Source organism: Nelusetta ayraudi, unplaced genomic scaffold (genome assembly GCF_046127955.1).
Source record: "Nelusetta ayraudi isolate G7.1 ecotype Tasmania unplaced genomic scaffold, CSIRO-AGI_Nayr_v1 ptg000059l, whole genome shotgun sequence".
Taxonomy (NCBI): Eukaryota; Metazoa; Chordata; class Actinopteri; order Tetraodontiformes; family Monacanthidae; genus Nelusetta; species Nelusetta ayraudi.
Window position 1 is genome coordinate 1,744,397 of NW_027466109.1, and position 21,976 is coordinate 1,766,372.

A 21,976-nucleotide genomic window follows, 5' to 3' on the forward strand; every position below is an offset into this window, starting at 1 on the left:
TACTTTTAGTTGCGTTTAATGAATTTATCTTGTTCAAGTATTCTTAAGAAAGTACAGAAAAATACATATTTATAAAACATGACACTGGTCTATCGACTACTGCAGTGAGCTGTCAACGTTAGATTTTGCAGAATAAATGCACCCAGTGGAATTCGAGGGAAATGTACAGACAGACTTTCAGCCTCCTATTTCCCCCCACAAAACTTTTATTTTTGGTCAACTATTTACACATTTACTAGACAGCACGCAGCGCCATGAACAACGTTTCAAAAACCATGTGCAATGCTTATCTCGACGGTGTAGATGCTTCTCTTGAAAATCGGGTATGTCCATTCTGCTCATCTTCCCTGTTGTTGCCGTTGCTGCGCTCCCATCTTCCATCGGGGCCTGTGCTGTGTCACGCATGCCTGGGTGCACCTCAACGCAAAATTACACAAAATTAACAAGCACTGCACAGCCCCCACGTCCTTGATAACCAATCCCTGCTTTTTGTTTTGTTTTTTTATATTAACAACTAAATTGTACAAGGCGAGATGACAGCTGACTCCTTTCGATAAGATCTCTTTGATCTGGTTCGGGTCCAGAACCAGGAGGGAGGAGGCGGCGGACTGCTCGGCAGGGGGAGACTGTCAGCCGTGTCATCAGGCAGTGGGGAGTGTCGAGGCTGCGCTGCTGACGGGTAGAGCTGCTGAATCCAGGGGCGTGGCTTTAGTTAGACAGTCTCCGCCGCTGGAGGTCTTCTTCTCTCCGCTCGGGTCTACAGGAAAACATTTGAGGTCTTACATACAACAATGACCTTCAGCCTGTAAGAATGAATGCAGGAGGAAGCCAGAATAATGGCACAAATCGAAGAGACTGAGGGGCCATTTACAGGAACACGGGATTCACTGAAGCCGCACATTTTCGAAACCGTACTTGGAAAAAAAAAAGAAAGAAAAAAAAAGTGAGTTTAAACGAAGCCGTATTAAAAAAAGAAAATTCCAGTTTACACGAATACGCTGGAAATGACTGAAAATGATGTAGTACCTATGTCTGGCCTGGTGTGGCGCCGCAAGTTTATTCTCTGAGGCTGGAAAAGAGGAACACCTGAAGCGCACCGTGTTTAAAGAAGCGGTAGCACATTAACAACATTTAGCTTCACAGAGAACAGAAAGATCGCTTGTGAAAAGACGGTGTGGATAAACGACAGAGTTGAACTTCTGCTTCGAGTTACTTAACACAAGCCTGAAAAGGTCCATGTTAAGGTTGACTGGGAGTCGTGCCAGTAAAAGTTTTCTAACATTTATGTCATTTAGGTTTCCTGCCTAGAAAATCAATAAAAAGTGAAAAAACAGGATGTTTGCAAATTGCTTTTGTTGTGTTTATTTTCACTTTGCACACAATCCACGATCGATCCACGAGCACTGTGTATTATTGTTCACTACTGTCTGCGGTTTGTAGTGGAGGTAAATGGGAAGACTGCAGGCTGATCATTCGTAGCAGTTAGCCCGCTGCCTGACGTGGTCGTTGTTGTTGTGAGTGGTCGTCTGCACCTCACGGCCGCTCAGGTTGCAGGGCGGGGGGAGAGGAAGGGGTTTAGAACTGTGACATCAGCGTTTCCAAAAAAGATCAGTTTCGGCATTTACACAAATCTGGGCAGGCAGAGTTTTTTTTTTTTTTTTTTAAATCCACCCTGAGGAGCGTTTTCAAAAGAGTACGGTTTGGGTCAGTGCGGTTTCAGTGAAACCACAGGCTTCGCGTAAATGGCCTCTAAAAGATATTCCTGCTTGTCTGACAACACAGTTTTTGTATATAATGAAGCAAAAAGTGGTAGTCGGACCTCTTTTACCACCCTCTCTAACTCACCACTCTCTACGGAGATGAGGACACAGTCCAACTCGTCGTCATCCTCAGTGTCAGCTTGAAAACCATCTGCCTCCACGGCGTCCGTCTGGAAAACAAGATATGAAATTGAGTGAAATTAGAACTTCTACCTACACTCATTTTTTTGCCAGAATGGATTGACTTTAAAAGAAATAAGTAGTAAAATCATGCTCCTCTACCTTGTCCCGGTCAGTACATTTCTTCATGAACTTGGTGATGGACATGCTGCCCGTGCTTTTCCTCTTGTTGGAGGACGACGGGGTGGTGGAGGAGGAGGTCTGCGGGGTGGTCGGGGAGTTTCCCTGAGAGCCCGTGGCTGCCTGGGGTTCCTCCCGCAACTCCTCTCGGGCTCCAGCAGTGAGGTAGGTCCATTGGCAGGGCACAGGAAGAGCCTCCAGGCCAAAACGGGACAGAACCTCCGAGTGCACGTACCAGCAGCAGCGTCTGTAGGCAGGGCGCTTCTCGTACACAGCGTGCTCCTTGATGAGGCGCTTCACCTGTATCCTGATTGAACAGACGGAGGAAAATCATTTCAACTGTGCTGAGATTTACCGGCCAAACCATTTTAGATTAAACTGCCGAGCCTCCCTTTGACTTCCTCATCTTCTGTGATCAATGTTGGTGATGGACAAGCGCTCACGCGGAAGAAACAGACATCACTTTTGTGCAGTGAACATTCAATATGAAGATGTTGAAATGTACTGGCATCTGAGTCAACATTTCAAATAACATATTATATTATAATAATATATTTTGGGGGTCTGTTGTTACCGATGCCTCACCTTGTGGGAATGTTTTCTCCTGAGCTCTGCGGACTGCAGCGGTCAGGGGGCGACTGGGAGGAAGAGGAGGACGCCTGCTGACGGCAAAACTCCTGGAATTCTGTGATGATCACCTTGCTGCTGTTGACGTTGCCGTGCAGCAGGGGCAAGAGCTGGCCGAGCACTGTGAGGAGGAAAGGAAAGAAGGAGCAGTCAGTTGACGGACGGGTGATGCCCTGGTCACATAGAGTCACACGCTGAATGGAAATCGGGAAACTATACTGACGACTAGCTGTGTCACAATAGATGAGACGTCGCGGACGAGACAAAAGCTGTGTTTCCATTACCCCTAGAATTGCGCAAAACCTAAATATCACAATCAAAAAAAACTGTTAATGGAAACACCTAAACTTCCAAAAACCTCTCAAAAAGGTTTTTACGCTCTCATGAGGTGGTTTTTCCAGACATATCGATAGAGGTTTATCGCAAAAGTGTCATGGAGACACTTTTTCGCATTTACACATCAGCGGACAAGATGCACGGGTCATGTGACCATTTCACTTCAAGTGAAAATGGTGCGTTATGTTTGGACGAGGGAGGAGATGGAAGTAATCAAAGAGAAAAATATAATAACCATTCTTGAAAGCAAACAAACGTGAACAAAATCGTAACATAATTCTCTTCAAATCACGTCCCAATTGCGACTTGCGCGCTTCGCACCATTCAATGGAAACACCTGCAAATCGCAAATGTACTTTGTCGAAATTTTAGAAATAGGGCTTTTATTTTGCGATAAAACTGCAATGGAGACGCAGCCAATGACTCCAGCAGTTTGAAGCTCAACGATGTGGTGACGGCTCCACGCACCACTTGTTGAAAGAAATTGACCCCCCCCCCCGCACCAGAACTGGAAAAACAATTAACCAGTTTCATTTGCTTCTGAAAAAACCTGCTACCGGCCAAAGGTTTTGCTGAACAACACTTGAGATATGCATCTCGTAGTGAATGGATGTTCAAGGAAACCAGAATTAATGATCAACTCCAGGCCACAGGCTACTCTTTAACGCAAACACTCACGCTGCTCCTCCCGCCGACTGCGCTGAGACGGATCCTCTTGGCTTGGACTGTTGTCCGCCTTGGGCAAAGGCTCGATCAGACACACGCTGTAAGGTTGAAACAGCTGCAGACTAGGCACGCGTCCTTCCCAGATGCAGCCCTTCACCACTGGCTCCAGCACCTTCATCTTCTTCTTTGTGGACATTAGCTCGTCCCACTCCCTTGCCTTCAGTTTTTGACGCAGTTTCAGTTTCTCGAGGTCACCGCCGTCCTGAGGGGTGATATGTGAATTATTAGCGCCTCAAATGGCAGAACGGGAGTTAGGTTGCTTTGAAAGGCAAGCATTCAATACTTCTTCCTCCAAACCGCCCTCGTCCTCTGAGAGGTAGCCATGGGGAACGAAGAAGCCATCATCATCATCATCTTCACCTCCTTCCTCCTCGTCTTCCTAAAAAGAACAGTTTTAGGTCTTAAAGCGTGCATGATCACCTCTTGTTTGTGACACATTTCAGCATTGACACTGTAATAGATCAAAAAGATCTCCAGGAAACAATATTCAGCCTTCTGTTCACACCATCACGCTAAAAGACACTAAACGTTTTGACCAATGCAGACATGGGCAAAAGAAAAATAAATTCTATTATATTAATAGCATGTCATAAAGTAGCTGTATTTCATCCATTTTTTTCCGTCTTTTAAGATTCATTCCAATAAAGAGCTGAACACTGTGGGGCTTCAAAGACACTTTTTTTTGCTGTAACCTAAAGCACATGTTTTCTACATATCCCATGATACATTTTTTCATGAGGTGGGTCACCCAAACACTCCATCCATCTGCTCCTGCTCCTCTGTCAACCCATTGTGGCCCACCAGTCAAAAAGTTTGGCCACCCCTGGACGAAAGCCAATCTATTAGGCTTTTGCGTTTCATTTATTTGACTTTTCTACCATGATCAGACCCAAAATGCAGATGAAACAACAAAAATGTCTCTTAAAGGCTATGAATACTGCTCCAATTCTGTCCTTGCTTGGCACTCAGCATGAATGACTGGCCATCGGGAATCACCCAATGCTTCTCGAGTACAACACCACTGCTGCTCCCTCAGCGTACGGGCCAAATGTGGAGGACAGACTTCACATGCTTGGGGACGTGACAATAAGTGGGACGTTAGAGAAACTCACCCCTTCACTGTGTGACAAAGACTCTCCTGGCTCCTCTTCCTCCCATTCCTCATCACTGTCCACCTCGTAGTCTAACAAATCCTGAAGCGAAAAAGATCATATTGAACTGATAGTCAGACAATGACACGTGTCAAACTTGAACGTAGAAAGATTTGTCAGAGGTGTACGGTTAAGATTACACATGACTTGAACCCTCTGAACTAATGCAACTTTGCTTTACCTTATCCTGTCTTAGGGGACAGCGCGGCGAGATATGAGAGCTCTTTTTGCTCCAGGTGCCCCAGTACGCTGGACGGTAGTTTGCGTGGAACTTTAAGAGCTTCATGGGTCCGTAATGTTTACGATCAGGCACGCTGTCCGTGTTGGGTCCTTCTACTGCTATACACTCACTGGACACACAGCAGACAGGGGTGAAGGCATTCAAGTTGTGGTTTGTTTACAAGGAGAACAAAAACTAGAATTTTGTTTTGCTTGTCTGTGTAACCTGGTCATTAGTCTAGACTAGAGTACGAGTTCTTTATTTTATATTTACAACATACTATATATCCTGCAAGTGATGTGGGGATTACACAATCTCTGTGACAAATACAAAACGTAATGGACGTGGCTGTGTAACCGGCAAAAGACCAGTAGGGAAAATACAATAATAATTTTATTAAATAAATGTTGGACTCACCGCAGGGACTTGGACTGTCTGGGTTTGGTGGGCCCCGACCGGCGGGGTTTTTGCCCGATCCAGTCTTTCAGTGTGTGTCCATCGTCAGATTGGTTTAATAGACAGCGGTCAAGCTCCTCGAGGGCCGACTCCTCACACTGGACCCGACACAGAGGTGCCAGAGACACATTTTCTTTTATCTCAAAGGGTGCAAACTTGCCACATGCAGGCGCGAGCGTCTGAAAGGAGAAAATGACACGTTCCACTGACTGTATATGCGACACCGAACCTGCTGCTTGCTGTCGAAGATGAACCACACTTGTGCAAGTCCAAGATTTTTGGAGTTCTTGTTTTGTTTTGCTTTTTCCAAATTGCCTCTTTAGAGAAGCTGAATGTAGACATTTAAAAATAAATAAAGAAATACAAACTTCCTCATGCACACTTTCAAAAGTCTGTTCAAAGTTTCAGTGAAGTTGGTGCATTAAGACTGAGACCCACTTGAATTGCATTACAGTAAACTGCCTGTTAAAATGACTTGCCAAAAACACTTCATAAAAAGATATAGACGACAGGTTTTAATAATGACTTCAGCCTGACCGTACTGTGACATGTGATATTATGAGATGTTCTCACCTTTGGAGCCTGTTGGATTTTAGCCTTTTGTAGAAACCGTGTAATTTCTGCCTTCTCTGCTTTGATACGCTGGGGAAAAAAAACACATTGTCAATGAAGCTGCTGTGGCAGAGTTACAGTAAAATGACATCACCTTAGCTGAACTTACGTCTTTCTCTTCTTTCAACCGCTTCTCTTCTTCCTTCACTCGCTTCTCCTCTTCTTTCTTGCGTTTCTCTTCAAGCTTTGCCCTGAAATAAGGTAGCAGCAAAATATTCACCAATCGCAATCTATTTTGTGCATATCTTTGAAAGCACACCAAATTAGTGGAACCAAAAACCTGCAAAAAAAAAGTTTAAACAATTTTACTTACTCTAACTTTGATTTACGTTGCTCCTCTTTTGCTTTTAACTTCTCTGCTTTTTCTTTCTCCTCCTTCTCCTTTTTTTCCCGCTTCTCGCGGTCATCTTTTTCCTTTTTCTCACGTTTTCCCCTTTCTCGCTCCTCCTTTAGCTTGCGAGCATCTTCCTTCTTTTTCTCCTTTGCAGTTTTAGCTTCTTCCTTCTGCCGCTGTTTCTCCTGTTGTAGCCGAAGCCTCTCTTCTTGTTCCTGTAAACTCTAGAAGTCAACAACAGATTAGCCAGCACTCTTTTTGCCTACAGCAAACTTTAACCAACCATTCATACAAAATGTCACCTTCAGTGAGCGTCTCTTAATATTTTTCTGATCCGCTGGTATCTTAGGGGTGGTCTTTGGCTCCTATAAAGAGAGGAGAAAATTTATTTAATGATTTATTTTTAGTACATTTAGACATTTTGTCTAAATACCATGGCCCTGAAATATGATTATTTCAATATCATCTTTAACGTACTGTAGGTGTGGAGGCTGGCGTTGGGTCATCAGTCTTCTGAGGGGAACTTTCAGGTGAAGAGATGTCTGACGAATTTGATAGCATTGACTTGTTCCCAACACTGGAGACATTTCCTGACTCATTCTGCTCTTCTGCTTCACTTTCTAAATCCTGCGTTGAGTCAAGGTGCGAAATGGATTCTGTCTGATTGCCACTGTTCACCTCCATCTCCTCCACATCATCTTTTTCTGCTCCTGACGTTTCTAGAGTTTCAGGAGTGTGATCATCCTTCCCTGAGGAGACAGTCTGATCGTTGCCTTGGTGCTTGTCTTTTATTGGAAGACACAGGGAGGCTGAAGCAGGTGGAACAAGGCACTTTAGTGGAGACCTACTTTCCTCAGCTGTAAGATCAATAATTACATTCTCATGGGAGGGTGCAGGATGCCTTCGGCTTAGGAAGCAATCAAGTGGCCCACGTCCATTAACCAAGGGTGGACCACTTTGCACTGGGTGTGCAGAGGACTCATTCTCATTGTCCCCATCGATAACTCCTGATTCTGGGCAGGAATGTGCACAGTGACGCTTTGGGGGCTGGTTTTCTTTAGGCATGGGGTTAATGCGCTTGAATGGTAGACGAGCTGCAGCCAAGGGAGAGGAAAAAGTTATGACATTATTCAAATAATCAGAGTATTTAACAATCACAACAATAATTTGATATCAAATTTGACATACAAAATAATATTGTTGACAGATTTGCCGAAAATAATATATATTACAACAAACTTATTGCAATTTGATATACAAGTTAGGTTGATGAATTAATTCAGAGGAATAACCAATTTGAAGTGTAGAATCAGCAATGCAGTGGTTTGGGTAAACTCTGCAAGTTTTCCTTTAAATTTCATTCACATTCAGTTATTAAGAAATGACTGGACATGCGCATTTACCTTGGATAAGTTTCTTGTTGACATTGTTACTTGACTTACAATCCATGGCTGAAAAGAAATGAGGGGGAGGGGACAAATTCAGGGTGGATGCTCACTATGACAGTCTTCTACAACAATTAGAAATGGAACTCCTGACTCCTCACGACGCAGAATGCATCTAATCTGTGTGCACAAATCCGGTGTAGACTGCTCATGCAATAGTAAACACAGTCGACGCCGCATTAAACGACAAAACTGCTTGGTAACGACTTTTGTTGTTAAAGTTACACGAGTAGTAGTAGTAGTAGTTAGTTGAGTGCAATAGCTGTTAGGTTTGCCCTCCCGCCAAGCAGAGCTGCAGGCCGGTTCTGGTCCTACAAGTGCAGCCACCCAACAACACGGCTGTCAAGCAACAGATGCATGGCCAAGAATGCGACGAAAACGTCGCCACTAGCTTTAGGGGGAGTAAATGTGTGTTCGTTTGACGACATCAAAAAGGCTTCGTTGTGAGACGGTGAGTATTACAGCTCAAGACTGGCTGGCTGGAAAAGTTGAACTTTAAATCGCAAACTCTGATCATAATGAACAGCCGCTGGCCTGTGCGCTGCTCACCTTACAGCTTAGCTTCGATGCTAAGCACCTAACAAAGCACCGGGAGGGAGCAGAACAAGATGGTAGCCACAAAGGTACGGTCTTGAAGACCTATATGTTCAAGGGTCACAGTTGTTCCAAATTTAAACATGTCATTTTGTGGCATAGCTTTTAACTTTAGCAGAATACTACCATTTATCATTTAACATAGTATTTGACAACGTAGCGCATGTGCCAGGGTCATTTTGGCAGCAATATCGAGATGGTCAACGAAAGTAAGCGGCAGCGCTTCGTCGTCATTCTAAGACACCACGTAAAAACTGCATTAGCTAACTTTAGCTAACGCCAAAGACGCTCGTTTTGGTCACGTTACCCTTGGTTTAACCATGTCGCAATTGGGCAAAACGTTTTGTTGACACCGAGTGTATCGGCAATAATACACTTCGTTCGTGTGATAACAGGTGTATGGAGTAGCTACTAGACGTTTTGAAGTTTGCCTTCCGTGGAACCAGCCTTACCTTTCCGGCGCGGAGTCGAAGCTGCCAAATGTCCGTCTATGGATGGGGTTTCCGCCGCCAACATCCCAACAATCACTTGAGGCTCCTTTCGATAGCGATACCTTCCGGAAAGAAAAAAACACCGTTCCGGTCTGCTTTACTCTCAAGAAGACCCAGGTATAAATTTAAACCGTATCGCCCTTATCCAGTTTCATGTGTTCCTGATTTATTTTACGCAAGACACAAAGCAGCACTGCCTTTGCGCTTTGCCTGACATAGTCCCTCCGTCTGCCCGCTGCCTGCCTCGCGCTCCTCAGTCGGAATTGGCGGGAGTGTGCCACTTGCATCGAAAGAAGCCGGTGATTGGTCAAAACCGGACCGCTCACTTCCGCCAGAGGTGCTTGTTTTGTTCAACTGCACTACACTTTTGTAGCTCAACCTGCGGTGGAACTCATTTAATTGTATCTCAGTCCCGTATTATCTGATTGTGTCGATCACCGTAATGTCTGTGTTGAACTGCAATATGCAGTATAAATACACTTGTTTGGTGTTATTGGTGCATCGTATAATTAATTAAAAACTACTTTTCATTCGCCTATTCCGGGACACTCCGTGACATAAATTGAGTTGCACGAGACACACGTCTTCTCGTGGATGGTTTGAGCTCTATGATTGGCCGCTAAGATTGACTTGGCAAGAGTGAGATGCCATGTTAAAAGGGGGTGTAAAATTAAAGGAAATATGAACTTTGGAAGATGTCTCCTAAACCCACTCAAAACTACTTATGCGGATTACAATACACGATTTAACGTGGGTTGGCCATAGAACCCATATCTCCCTTTACAAAATCGCATAAAATGATGTTCTTGTGAGAACGTGACACCTTTTTAGTAAGCATTATATTACACAATGACGTAAAATAATTCACTTCAGTGGAAAATATCACTAGTAATCGTTATAATTTAATGACAACAAATGATTCCCCATATTTTTCCTTTTCCTTTTCTTTTCTTTTCTTTTCTTTTCTTTCTTTCTTTTTTTTTTTTTTTAATCCACGCTACTTGTACTTTCTCCTAAATGTCGGTGGAGTAGGAACGACGATCCCTATCAAGCGCAAGAGTTGTCATGTTGGAGTCACACGCTTCCCGTTTACCGCTCCAGTGAATTCTGGGAACTGCTGTTCTTTGGGCGGCCTACAGTGTTGACTGTACACAGCTCGGAACTACACGTGCTGCCTTTTCCAGCGCAGGCGCAGTTTGTCCGATGAGACGAAGAGCGCATCCTGACTTCGTCCGGGACACTCTGCCGTTGTCGACGGGAAAGCAAAGAGATAAACATTGACACGGTAATGTTTGCAGCATTTTGTTTTATCACCCCCACGATTTAGTTTGCGATTTTGATTGAACAAGCCGTTTTTGTTTTCTCAAAATAGCGGTAATGCCATGGAGACATGACACTCTAAATACCACTGGACCGCAAAGCCTCCTAACGCGGGTTAGCTGCTATCAAGTCTTCGACTAACTCAATAAGTGAATTAGAACTATTACCATACTGCTAGCTACAAATAACGACCGACATGGTGTAATTAGTGTGCATTCACGCATGAATCGGTGCCTGGCATAAAAGTTTAATGTGGTTGTAAGTAGTCCTGTGGCATTTGCTCCCCTCGTTTAGAGGTTCGATACGAGGCTAACGGCATGTTAACCAGTTAACTTAAATTCGCTGGCTGAAAACGACCAGAAAAAGCCTTTGTTCTTTTTATTCTTCTTTTTAACCATTTTTCTCTCTAACGTCAATATTAATATTTCAATTCCGCAGGGAAGAAGTTGAATTTCAACATGACAGGTAAGACGTTCTGTGTGTCTATGTATGAACTTGTAAATGCGTTTCAGCCTTTTTTTTTTTTTTTTTAGACACTGACATATGTTCAATATTATGCAATATTCTTCAAACTGATTTGTACAGCTACAAATGGGCTCCCACTCTTTCCTTCCTGTTTTAGAACGCGCCAACAACTTTCCCCCACTTCCCAAAATCGTGAAAATAAAGCCATGCTTCTACCAGAACATTGAGGAGGAAATTCCTGATCAGCATCAACTATTAGTCCGCAGAGTCTACCAACTTTGGATGAGTGAGTGCTCTGCTTTTATTGTTTTGGGGTGTGGGTGTTGTGATTCCACTGTTGTAGGAGCTGAATGGAACATCATGGTTTCTCTTCTCCGCTTCTTTCTACCATCTCTCCGCTGCAGTGTATTCTGCCACATTGTGCATGAATGTCATTTCCTGTATTGCCTGGTGGGCTGGAGGTGGAAGTGCCACCAACTTTGGCTTCTCGCTCCTCTGGCTCATTCTCTTCAGTCCCTGCAGTTACACCTGCTGGTTCAGGCCACTCTACAAAGCTTTCAGGTCAGTCTAGCCAGAATTGTTTCAACCCTGGGCTGTGGAGTCTATTTCATATTGTTTGTTTGTTGTTGTTTTTTACCTTAAGCCCGAATGGGAGTTATCATCTAACAAAGAGAATGACACAATTCAGCACCTGATGTAAAGTTATAAAGGCCAATTTAAAATAAAATAAAAAGTCCTTGCTCAAAGTATACCAACATGCAAGCTCATCTCAGATGAAATAGTTAAATTCCTTATTTGTGATATACACAAAGAAAGTTGACTAAATTTTTAAATGACATAGTCATTTTCTGGCCAATCTTTAGTTTTCAATAGCAGCAAGACAATTTGTTGAAAAGAATGTGCTGACTTAAATATCTTTACATAGGCGTTTTTCACTTTTCTTATTTTCCCGCCACAGTCAATACTGGCAATCAGAATCAGAAACACGTTTATTGCCAAGTAGGTTTAACACTTACAAGGAATTTGTTTTGGTGTAGTTGGCACTTAAAAACAACAGCGATTTAAAAAAAAAAAAAGAAGAAGAAGAAGAAGAACAGCTAACTATACTAAATATATATATACAGGAGTAATAAAAATAACAAATTGCAAATTTACAAAATAGCAGAAATAATAAATTAAACGTGCAACATGAGACCGAAGTGCAAAGAAATGTGTGTGCAAGAATGGTGCTTGAATGAAACGCATATTGTCTATAGGTGGGGAGGTGTGGGAGGGACTCAGAAACTCTTTATGAGGACAGTTGCGGATGGGAATAAGCTGTTCTTGTGGATGTGATCGTAAGAAAAAAGTGTGAGGTTGTAGTATCCCTAAACCAAAGCGTACCCACGTGCTGCAAATTTCCATTTATTTTTCTCTGCAGGGCCGACAGCTCGTTCAACTTCATGTCCTTCTTCTTCATCTTCTTCCTCCAGTGCGTCTTGGCCGTCTTGCAGACGATTGGCATCCCCTCATGGGGAACAAGGTGAGTCACAAGCGAACCAGATCTCCATTCGGCACTATTCTTGGCTGCTAGTTTATGTCTGCCATGAAAATGTTGTCATGACGGGTTTTTTTTTTTTGTGAAACAACACTGGCTTGCTCATGTGTTTGTCCAAAGTGATAACGTCGGCTCCGAATTAAAGCCACGACGATGATGTATGGGCCAAAAAAGCGTTGAAAAAATATTAATGGCACCCCCTGCTGGCATCATTCCACCATTTATCATTTTTACAGAAGTCCAAAATATGACGAAAGATTTATCAGTCATGCACAAAACAACTAATCTTAAACTTGGACTGTCATTACAGTGCCACATCTTAGCAACAGGGTTATTTAAAATCCATGTGGATTAGCTGTCAGTATTTTTGAAGTGAAAATGTTATATTGCCTTAAAGTTTTTCATCGGTTTTGTTGTAATATTTACTTGAGTAAAACTGTCCCTCACACATGGTACATTTCCTCTAGAACGCTTCAAAGACTGGTTGATTTATAATGGCATATTCCAGAGCATGACGCTGTCATTGCAGTGTGTGTTTTCAAGTCTGCCATTTGCCACCTGTTCCTTGACAGCATCATTTATCAGTAACTTTGGTCCCACTGTACTGCTGCATTCTGTGTGTGTGTGTGTGTGTGGTGTGTCCACTAACTTGACTACCTCATATCACCCTCACCAACTCCTGCGAAGTGGCTGGATTGCCACAGTGACATTTTTCAGCAGCAATGTGGGCTCCGCTATCGTGATGCTCATCACGACTCTGCTCTTCACGCTAGTAACTGTTGCAATGGCACTGGTTCTGATTAAGGTAAGAGAAACTCACTAAACACACCATTGCATGTTTTGTTTTGTGTTTTGCGTTTGTGTGTGTGCGTGCGTGCGAGAGAGAGAGAGAGACACTTCAAAAATACATGAGTCGAAGACAAAAAAAAAAGATATAGTTTGTTAATGTTTCTTTCCTTCCTTCCAGGTACACAGAATGTATCGGGGCGGAGGCGGAAGCATGCAGCGCGCTCAGGAGGAGTGGAGCTCCGGAATGTGGAAGAGCGCCCCGGTGCGAGAAGCTGGGTTCAACGCTGTTGCCCACACAGCCCAGGGTCCCAGTTTGCCCCAGTACCCCACCGCAGTGCCCAGCTACCCTGACAACAGTCACTGGTAATAGCCTGGAGTGGCCTCTGGGTGGAGACAGACAACTAACCAATTCTGTCACCAATGCACTTCATCAATTTCAACTTTAAATCCTGACAAATTCAAACTTGTTTAATATTATTATTATTCTCATTTTGAGCAAGGATATGTTTAAAGTAAACTTTAGAGCTCTGTTCACTGATGCTCCTGTGAGCCTTTACCTTTGCTGTGAAAGGTAATGTCCAAACTGCACCTTTCAGTTTCAACTTTAATCTACAGAATAAACTGAAAAAAAAACCCACAAGTTCTACTCTCCATTTCTAAAAAGAAATGTGTGGAAGAGAATGTCAAAAAGAAAGTAAACTGTTTTATAGAAAGAGTGCAAGAAAGTGTGCCTTATGGACCTAATTAGTCTTTTGTGTTGCCAGACTCTGCATGCTTACAGATGTGGTGTGCCAGAAAGCATTTGTTTTCTATTGCAGGCTGTTTGAATTCTTGCAGGAGTCTCAATTTATTTTTGATACCTCGTGCTGTGTATATTTCTATGCTTGCCCGCTTCTGCCTGCAATGTCTTAAATTTTGCCTTAATGTTGCACGCAGACTTTGCATGTGCACAACAAGCTGCTTGTCTTTCGCTTGAACAATGCCTTTTTCTTTTATGATCAAACTGGACATTTGCCTCAGTCGAAACATTTCAAATATGTGTTGGTGTGTGATGGTTATGCTTGATTTCTCAAAGGGGTTCAGATGTAATAAAATACTTTTTTTTCTTCTTTTTTTTTTAATAGTGGAGAAAGCGCCACACCCAAATAGATTTTCTGTTTGTACTCAGTATTTCTCTGTGTCTGTATTCCCAAAGCAACGTGGTTTGCTTATTCTGGTCAGTGTTCGGCCGTTGAAGCATCCCTTATCAGCTGTTGTCAGTGTTCTTTTTCCACTCACTTTCCACCAGATAGACTGAACTGGAGCCACCTATTTCAAACCAACTCACCTCATGTAAACAAAATAATTTAAGCTAAACAATGGAGGACTTTGAAAAATGAAAGTAATGAATGAATGTACTTCTACTGTGTTATGCGTGTGATATTGACGCAAATTGTACAATCATTCCAAATTGCTTTTTGAAAAAAAAAAAAAAATCTATTTTTTTTTGTTGCTGTTATTGAGGTGATCTGGTCCAGGCCTAAATAAAGTAATTTGACCATATGTCTTGTTTTTTGTTTGTTTTACAAAAGTGCCCTTTTATTGCCAACTGCCAAAACGTACATCTTAGTTTTTTTTCTCAGATCTTTGATAAGTAACAGTGTAAGTGGACATGTGAAAAAAAGTTCAATAAATATATCTATTCCCACCTTTCTCTGTTGTCTGTATGTTTTTGATGGTTCAAATGTGTTGCAAAACCCTGATACAAAGCCAATAATGCATGTAACTGAAGACAAAGGTAGTTTAAAAAGTGGTTTGTTTTCATTCACGTTTAAAAAAAAAATCTGTGCAACTATCGTGACAATATTATATTAATTGCCCTTTTGGGACCAATATATAGCTAATGATGATGGCAAGTTAGTCATGCAATATTGTTGAATAACTGAGACGAGACAACTTTCAACACTGAAGACTGAGATGAAACCTGAAGAAACTCTGAGTCCTGCTACTAATGACAGTCTAAAAAGAACAGGGCGGACTAAGGCTACAGTCCTGTAATTTTTTGCAACGGACAAAAAAAGTGAGCTCTGTTATTACTGGTATTCTGCCAAGCACCAAGACACAATGACTGTTGGCTAAACTCTCCACATCAGTCAGACTGGCAGGAGAAGCAGTGATCATTGCTTTGGGGTTGACAGTTTGACTCCAAAAGCCCAGATTCGTCTGCCAGCTGTCTCTGATGCAGACTTAAGGCATCAACGTACCACACCCCCTCATCACATCAATGCAACATATGTCAATTATATAACACTTGCTGTCATTGATAATTGTTCAAAAAACTGGAGTGAAGTGCCGACTGAAATGCAACATTCATATGTATGCATACTTTACATATTTATGTATAGTCCTCAAAATACATTCTGTCTAGGAGTCCTTGCTCAAAGTATACCAAACGTTGCACAGAAATACAAACGGGAGGAGAATTGGTAGTGTTTAAGTGGTTGAGGCAATTGGCATGGCTACTCCCGAACTGAGAGCACAAACATTTGCGGTCGTGTGTACACATCCTCGCTCAATGAAAAAGTCTCAAAACCCAACAGGATTACAGCAATTTTGGACCTGCTTCCAGAAATACTTCTTTTGGAAATTCTCTGATGTATGTGCCAAAAAGTCAGTTCCTCAGACATGCATTGTGATTATGTTCACATTTTGCAGGGTTCAAGCCTAGTTTCAGAAAAACAAAACATGCCATATATTTTCACACACTGCCCTATCTGCCTGGAGTTGAGCTGATGACCCGCAGGTCAAGGATGCAATCAAGCATTTCCCTGTTCACACAAACTCGTGGCCGCTGTGAGCTAAAATCCTTCAAAGAGAATTCTTTGTACAGCCTCCCATATAAATGATTCACAGACACAAAGACATAAACAGCGTCAGAGAGCAAAATTCTGCTGCAGAACACTTCGCTTTTTAAAAGCCGAATCCCTTTTGGTTCCAAGTAAAAGTTGTTGCTGGCTGTTTTAAAAGAAGTGCAAACCTCAGCTTGTTTTCCTTTCTGCATGCACTCATTCTGCATCTGTTCATTAACTCGCCGGTACACTTGCATCAACAGAGACAGAGAGTCTTGTCATAGCATGCAGGGATGGCATGTCACAACCCCATAGCACAGCAGTGTAGCTGCAGCCCAGAAGTTTACCCTTATGCATTTCCTGGCTAAAAATCACAACTTGTCAGTTAACACCAAACCGGGGTCCCTGCTAATGGGGGCAGTAGTGTTGTTGTGGCAGCGGTTACCTGTGTAACTACAATATCAGTCCAGAGACCTCTTGGGTTGTTTCATGTTTTCTAATGTCCCAGTTGAAGATTCTATATCCTCATTAGAAATTGAGCCCTATCAGGTTCTACGCCTAGACTTGTGGAGCCATTAAATAAGCAGTGATAGCTGACAATAAACTTTCTCTCATGTCATTGTGAAACTGCAGCGGTTGGCCTTTAGTTTTCACTGGTGAACTTGCAACTCAAGTCAAATCTCCCAGCGCCGCGGACTGATCTTCAGACTCACAAATCACTTTATTTCACGGTGTTTTCTCCTTTGAAGACTTGGGGCAAAAGCCAAGGCTTTTCTCTACACACTTAAGGTATTCAATTTGAATACAATAAAATATTCTTAAGAGTACTTACTACTTAATACTTTTGTGCCACCTTCCCAAAGCTTGACTACGAGGCAAGAGAAGTGGCACAGTGGATGTAGCTGTCCTGTTTCCTAAACTTAGTGTCCTGCCTATGAAAAGTCAGAAAACTGAGGAATCCAAAACTGCAATGTTTTGTTTTTTTCATCTATTGCCACTCTTCCTCCAGCATTCCAGCTTGTTTCCTGATTAGAAGCAGCTTCCTCTGGGACAGCAGGGTATACGCAGCAAAGAGGGGAATCAGTTCAGAATGAGCCATGCACTCAATCATGACAACCCACTGTGTGCCACCCCAGAGTTGGAATATACGCTCAACTGACTTTCCTTTTGTTTTGACAAAACCGAGCAGCACGGCCTCATTCACAACCCATCAAGGCAGTTTCCCCCAGAATAGCACACAAATATAAGAAAGAGTCAGGCTGGCAAAGGTAAGAGCCGCAAAGCTGCTGTGTCTTTCTGCAACTGTTATTTGGTTTTAACTCAAACACCAAAACAGTTTGTTGAGATGTTCCCACACATACACGCCACATTGTGCTCCTCTGTTTACAGGCAACAAAATGACAGCGACAGATTGTTATCACGAGGAAAGCTGGCACATTCCTCCCCTGTTGTACAACACCTGTTGAGTAGCTGAGGTTATTTACATTGTTGTTTACGTGTGTGGCATTTAACCAACACCTTTGGCTGAGAACCGGCATGGCCAAACATGTATCAGAGCCATGTCTGCATTACCGCAACTTCAAAATTGGAAGGAGTTTCTCTTTCTGGGTGATTTCACATTGCATGTGTAGTGGCAAATGTGACAAATGCTGGGAAGCAACATCATTGCTGCAATTAAGTTGGCTGAGGCTGTGCTTTGTTTTCCATTAGCGTTAACCATAAAATCGACACAGGCCATGGATAAGATTGTGTGGCTTGTTTGACAGGTAAAAAAAAAACACACTTTGAGTGAATACACACCTATATGTCTATACAGTGTGTTGTCGTTTGGCCTCGTACTAAATGCACTCGTGACAAATAGAAGTGTACAGATGGAGACACATAGCTGCAGCTGTTTGTTCTGAACTCATGGAGTTGCAGAGTCAAGACTTCTAGTTCAAAGTCTGCACATGAACTAATAGAAGAAGCTGGAGGAGCCCTGCAGCAAGCACATCGAGACACCCCTGATGAGGCACAGCAGTATGTGTACCACGGGTTCTCACAACGTGGCGTGCTATAGTGTGAAATGTGCACTGACAAACACATCACTCTCATCGCCGCGACTCGCGATGAAGCCAAATCATAAAAATAAAATAAAAAACGAAAAGACGAAGAGTCAACCAGCTGCAGTTAAGAGTTGTGTGTTTTCATCGTCTCCGTCAATAACCCCATCTAATAATGGCTGAGGGCCCCTCAGCTCTGAACCTGAGTGACAACATCCACAGGTCTGATTCCGGTCGATCCACTTGCTGACTGGCTCATTGCCAGTCACGTCTGTTTTCCTGCTCGTCTACCAGTCAAAGGTTCAAGCAGAACACAGGAAACTGGTGGAGGGAGGGCGTTTGCCTCTGACACTATTGCCTCAGACTTTCTTGGCTAGTAAACACAAGTCAGTAGTATAGTATAATTTTTTTTCTTTTTGCAAGATCACATGGTTGTTTATTTTTCCCACCAGCTGTTGGGTCATATCTATCAATGAAAACAACACTTCTAAAAGGTGCTGTGTGTGTGTGTAATGTTCACCTCGGATATCACATGACTCATCAAGGCAGTTGACAACCACATAGGAACAATCTACTAGAAAAAAATTACACTGAAACAGAAGAATCTGATTGAAAAGTGAACACTCCCAGTGAGTCACACAAACACTGTGTTAAGTCTCAGCAAGCTCCATGATGCAGTGGGAAAATTTATGATTGCTCTTTTCTGTGTGACAAGGTAAGGATGCAAATTAAGGCAGACCTCAGCGCTGCTTTCTAGAACGGTCTAAATACACATAACACAGCGTTGGGATACAATCTTACAATTTGGTTCAAGCTCAAACTAAAAGAGGAAGAAAAATATGAGAAAAAAGACCTGAGGTCAGTTTCCAGTCCCTTTTGTTTGATGGAGACATCTTGGAAAGACACTTTCCGTGGCAGGCTTTACTACACATTCCCACCCTGAAAAACACCGTCTTACTTTGATAGTAAATTACATTTACGGGGATTATGAGGAAATGGAATAGTAACTAGCAAAAAATTAGCATCAGCCAAATCTCTGAAATAACATCATCACAGCCAGACTGACATTGGACATTCAGATTGTAATTCCCCCATTCCACCAAAAAATGCACTTGGAAATAAGTGCAAATAGAGACGCACAACTTCTCTGTGACAAATAACAAATAAATATTATTTGAAAACACCAGCTGTACAAAATATATTAAACAGAATGTATTTTCAATTTTACACTATACAGAAAACATGTTAAAAATCTAAAGACAAACTGTAGATCATCTGTCCAATCTGTTTACATAAACTAAGAGTGACATTGGAAGTTGGCAACATAAAAACCGATCATTGAAATCACATTCACTGCCTTTAAATGTCATGATGAGTTTGCAGTGTCCAAGCTCATCCACAGGAAGAAAATCAGTGCTGCAGTGTGTTGGGCCTTGAACTTACAATATATGTATACCTCAGCAAAGTCAAATCTCTGACTCATCATTTATATAGCCAAGTCCATCCAGGGTTGAAATGTTGGGCATCTGTGTTGAGAGTTGCCCTCCGTTCCCTTTGAAGTCAACAGCAGAGTGATTATTATTGGCATTGAGCGGCCTCACGGACTGCGGCCCATGGCGCCTTTTCTCTGAAGTTCTGTTCTGGATGTGCATGTATTCAACAGACTGCCTTTCCACTTGACTTTGGCTGGTGCTCTGTGCCAACTTGAGACATCGTAAGTGCCCTTTACTCCAGGTCCAAATAACCACCGTGATCAGAGAGAAACACATCAGTGACAGCAGAATCACTGCCACCTCGAAACCAGTCACCCTGTTGCTTTGACTCTCGGCCAAAAGGTCCCCACCATCCTGGTTTGAGATCGAGCTGGTTTTTGTTGTGTTTGTACCATAAGAGTCAAATAATTTTGTGAAACCATTACTAGGAGTAGTGGTTCTGCCCACTGAGGACAGCTGGAGTTGATAAGCTGTCACAGTCCTGCTGTATATTCTACCAGCTGTTTGCTCCACAGAGTCACAAATGTACAGGCCAGCGTCCGATGTAGAGGCACCGACAATGAGGAGGCCCCAGTTGTAGATGTAGTATTTGTCATTAGGGCAAAGCGTTTGTCCAGAATGCCTCCAATGCATCTGCGCCAAGTTGGAGTGGGCCTGGCACAGCAGCTGGATGTTATTCCCTGGAACTAGGACCAAGTTCACTGCCATCACCGGATCTGTAAAAATAACACAACAAAACAAGGTTTTCCAATGTATGGATAATGGGCACTCCTTTGGAAAGGCAGCCCAGTAAAGGTCTTGTAGGTATGTACCTGGCTGAGGGCACTGAGTGGAGTCTCCCTCCTTCAGACTCTGCAGTGCAGTATTTGATACACCAGTGACTGAGGAGCACTGCTTGGTGGCCAAGTCCCAGGCACAGTAAGGATCCCTGGCCAAGACACAGTCCACACAGGTGGCATGGCGGCTGCAGTTACTGACCGGCATCTGGACAGCACCAAACTCTGAACCTGCATAGATTTGACCCTAAAGTGGGCGCATCAACAACAACAACAAAACAAATATTAGCAGTTAAGTTTACCAGACTAGCGAGAGCTTGTGAATGAATACAGTCGAGACTGCACAAAAAAAGACAACAGCACGTTGCCACCGTTTCCTGTTCTGCGTTACCTTGCTCTCAGAGAGGCGCAGGGTGCTGATTGGCACGGGCTCTTCATACAACTGAATCTCCTCAATGATGAACATCTCCCCACCGTAGTTCACAGCCTTGTTGACATAGCCGTTTTCTATCAGGAGAAGGCAAAAGAAAAGAACAAATCTAAATTGTTGGGGTAAAAACTCCATTTAAAAATGAAAATACATTAATAAACCACTTAACTGCTGCAGCGCTGCAGAACATTAAGAGGTGTCTACAGGTAATATGTGTAGCACTCGTGAGACAATAAAGCTAAGAAGGACAGTGGTCAATAAACTAAAGGAAGAGACTGTGGTCGCTCAACAGAGGGCACTTTTGTGAGTGCTGAGTGTTTGAGATGAGTAAATGGTTAAACGAAGGGGACTCTTCTTCCTCCTCCAACACATCCGTTGGCAGGGGCGTTTCTCCTTGAGTTTGTCCTTTTCCTGTCCAGGTGCCCTTTCCTTCTCCTTCTCCTTCATCTATCACACTCTTCAGGCGCCAACTGCTTCTATTGGCCGAAGCCATCAGAGGGGTTAAGTCGAAACCACGACCCCTCCCTGCAAACAAACAATAGCCAATTGGACAGGAGTTCATCCCATATAAACTCCATATGGGGCCTCTCCCTTGGGAGGTCACCGGGAGACTTTCCTTCTTGGTTCAACTGGGATTGCTCCTCTGGCCAAACAACGGGAAATCCATGGACATGATTGCTTGTTTTTTCAATATTAAATCTTCTAGAACTTTGTACTTTTATACAACGTCTTCTTGGACAAACCAACACACCACAGAAACAAAGACAACTTAAAGAAAACATTGATAACACTCTAAATAATTTTCTCCCATTACATAATGAAGCCGGAAGAATGCCGGCAGGCTAAACAGTGATTACTTATTTTCCATATTTCCAGCCGTTTTGGTGAAGTTGAGCGAGCAATGACAACATCGTATCGACAAGTTTGGGTCCTCAGTCAATTGTCTTTTGTCATAAACTGAAGCCCTCAAAACCAGTGCTACATGGTAACTTCATTTGACAACCCTGCATTCAGAAGACGAGCCACTTTTGCCACCACATCTAGCTAGCTAGCTAGCATGGCTATAAGCACGTCGCGTCAGCAACAAAAACAAAAATGCTCATTGACCTCCCTGACACGACCCAAGATGATGCTTTCGCTTCACAGTTCCCGCAAGTGTTAGTGTCCTGTTGTACATAATGCTTCTTTTGGCTTTAGTGTTGAGTTGGCTCAACACTGTCTGTCTTGGTCTCGTCACCCTTGGT

At 43.0% G+C, this 21,976-nt stretch overlaps 3 protein-coding genes across 9 annotated transcripts in view; 1 reads left to right on the forward strand and 2 right to left on the reverse strand.

The window, feature by feature from the left end:
- Positions 1-9,322, reverse strand: chaf1a (chromatin assembly factor 1, subunit A (p150)). Its single transcript, XM_076039461.1, has 16 exons — positions 9,014-9,322; positions 7,926-7,973; positions 7,000-7,616; positions 6,825-6,887; positions 6,502-6,746; positions 6,298-6,379; positions 6,150-6,218; positions 5,538-5,755; positions 5,082-5,250; positions 4,862-4,942; positions 4,033-4,128; positions 3,702-3,951; positions 2,646-2,808; positions 2,043-2,367; positions 1,846-1,930; positions 1-757 (listed from the first exon to the last, which is right to left on the reverse strand). The coding sequence occupies exons 1-16, from the start codon at positions 9,075-9,077 to the stop codon at positions 642-644; spliced, it is 2,691 nt and encodes an 896-aa protein (XP_075895576.1). The 5' UTR covers positions 9,078-9,322; the 3' UTR covers positions 1-641.
- scamp4 (secretory carrier membrane protein 4) lies at positions 8,328-14,705 on the forward strand. 3 transcript variants are annotated; one of them, XM_076039472.1, is made up of 7 exons: positions 8,328-8,418; positions 10,811-10,837; positions 10,995-11,123; positions 11,242-11,398; positions 12,258-12,359; positions 13,062-13,179; positions 13,342-14,705. In XM_076039472.1, the coding sequence occupies exons 2-7, from the start codon at positions 10,831-10,833 to the stop codon at positions 13,528-13,530; spliced, it is 702 nt and encodes a 233-aa protein (XP_075895587.1). In that variant the 5' UTR covers positions 8,328-8,418; positions 10,811-10,830; the 3' UTR covers positions 13,531-14,705. The 3 variants fall into 3 exon arrangements, with proteins under 3 accessions (XP_075895587.1, XP_075895585.1, XP_075895586.1); XM_076039470.1 differs by lacking the exon at positions 8,328-8,418 and adding an exon at positions 10,129-10,337; XM_076039471.1 differs by lacking the exon at positions 8,328-8,418 and adding an exon at positions 10,436-10,630.
- Positions 14,706-21,976, reverse strand: part of LOC142897280 (semaphorin-4E) — a 19,040-nt gene continuing 11,769 nt past the window's right edge. For all 5 annotated transcript variants that reach the window (XM_076039466.1, XM_076039462.1, XM_076039463.1 and 2 more), the window contains 3 exons: positions 20,694-20,809; positions 20,339-20,549; positions 14,706-20,242 (listed from right to left, as the gene is read on the reverse strand). In XM_076039466.1, coding sequence (XP_075895581.1) covers positions 19,500-20,242; positions 20,339-20,549; positions 20,694-20,809 — 1,070 coding nt within the window. In that variant the 3' untranslated portion in view covers positions 14,706-19,499. The remainder of the gene's footprint in view (positions 20,243-20,338; positions 20,550-20,693; positions 20,810-21,976) is intronic.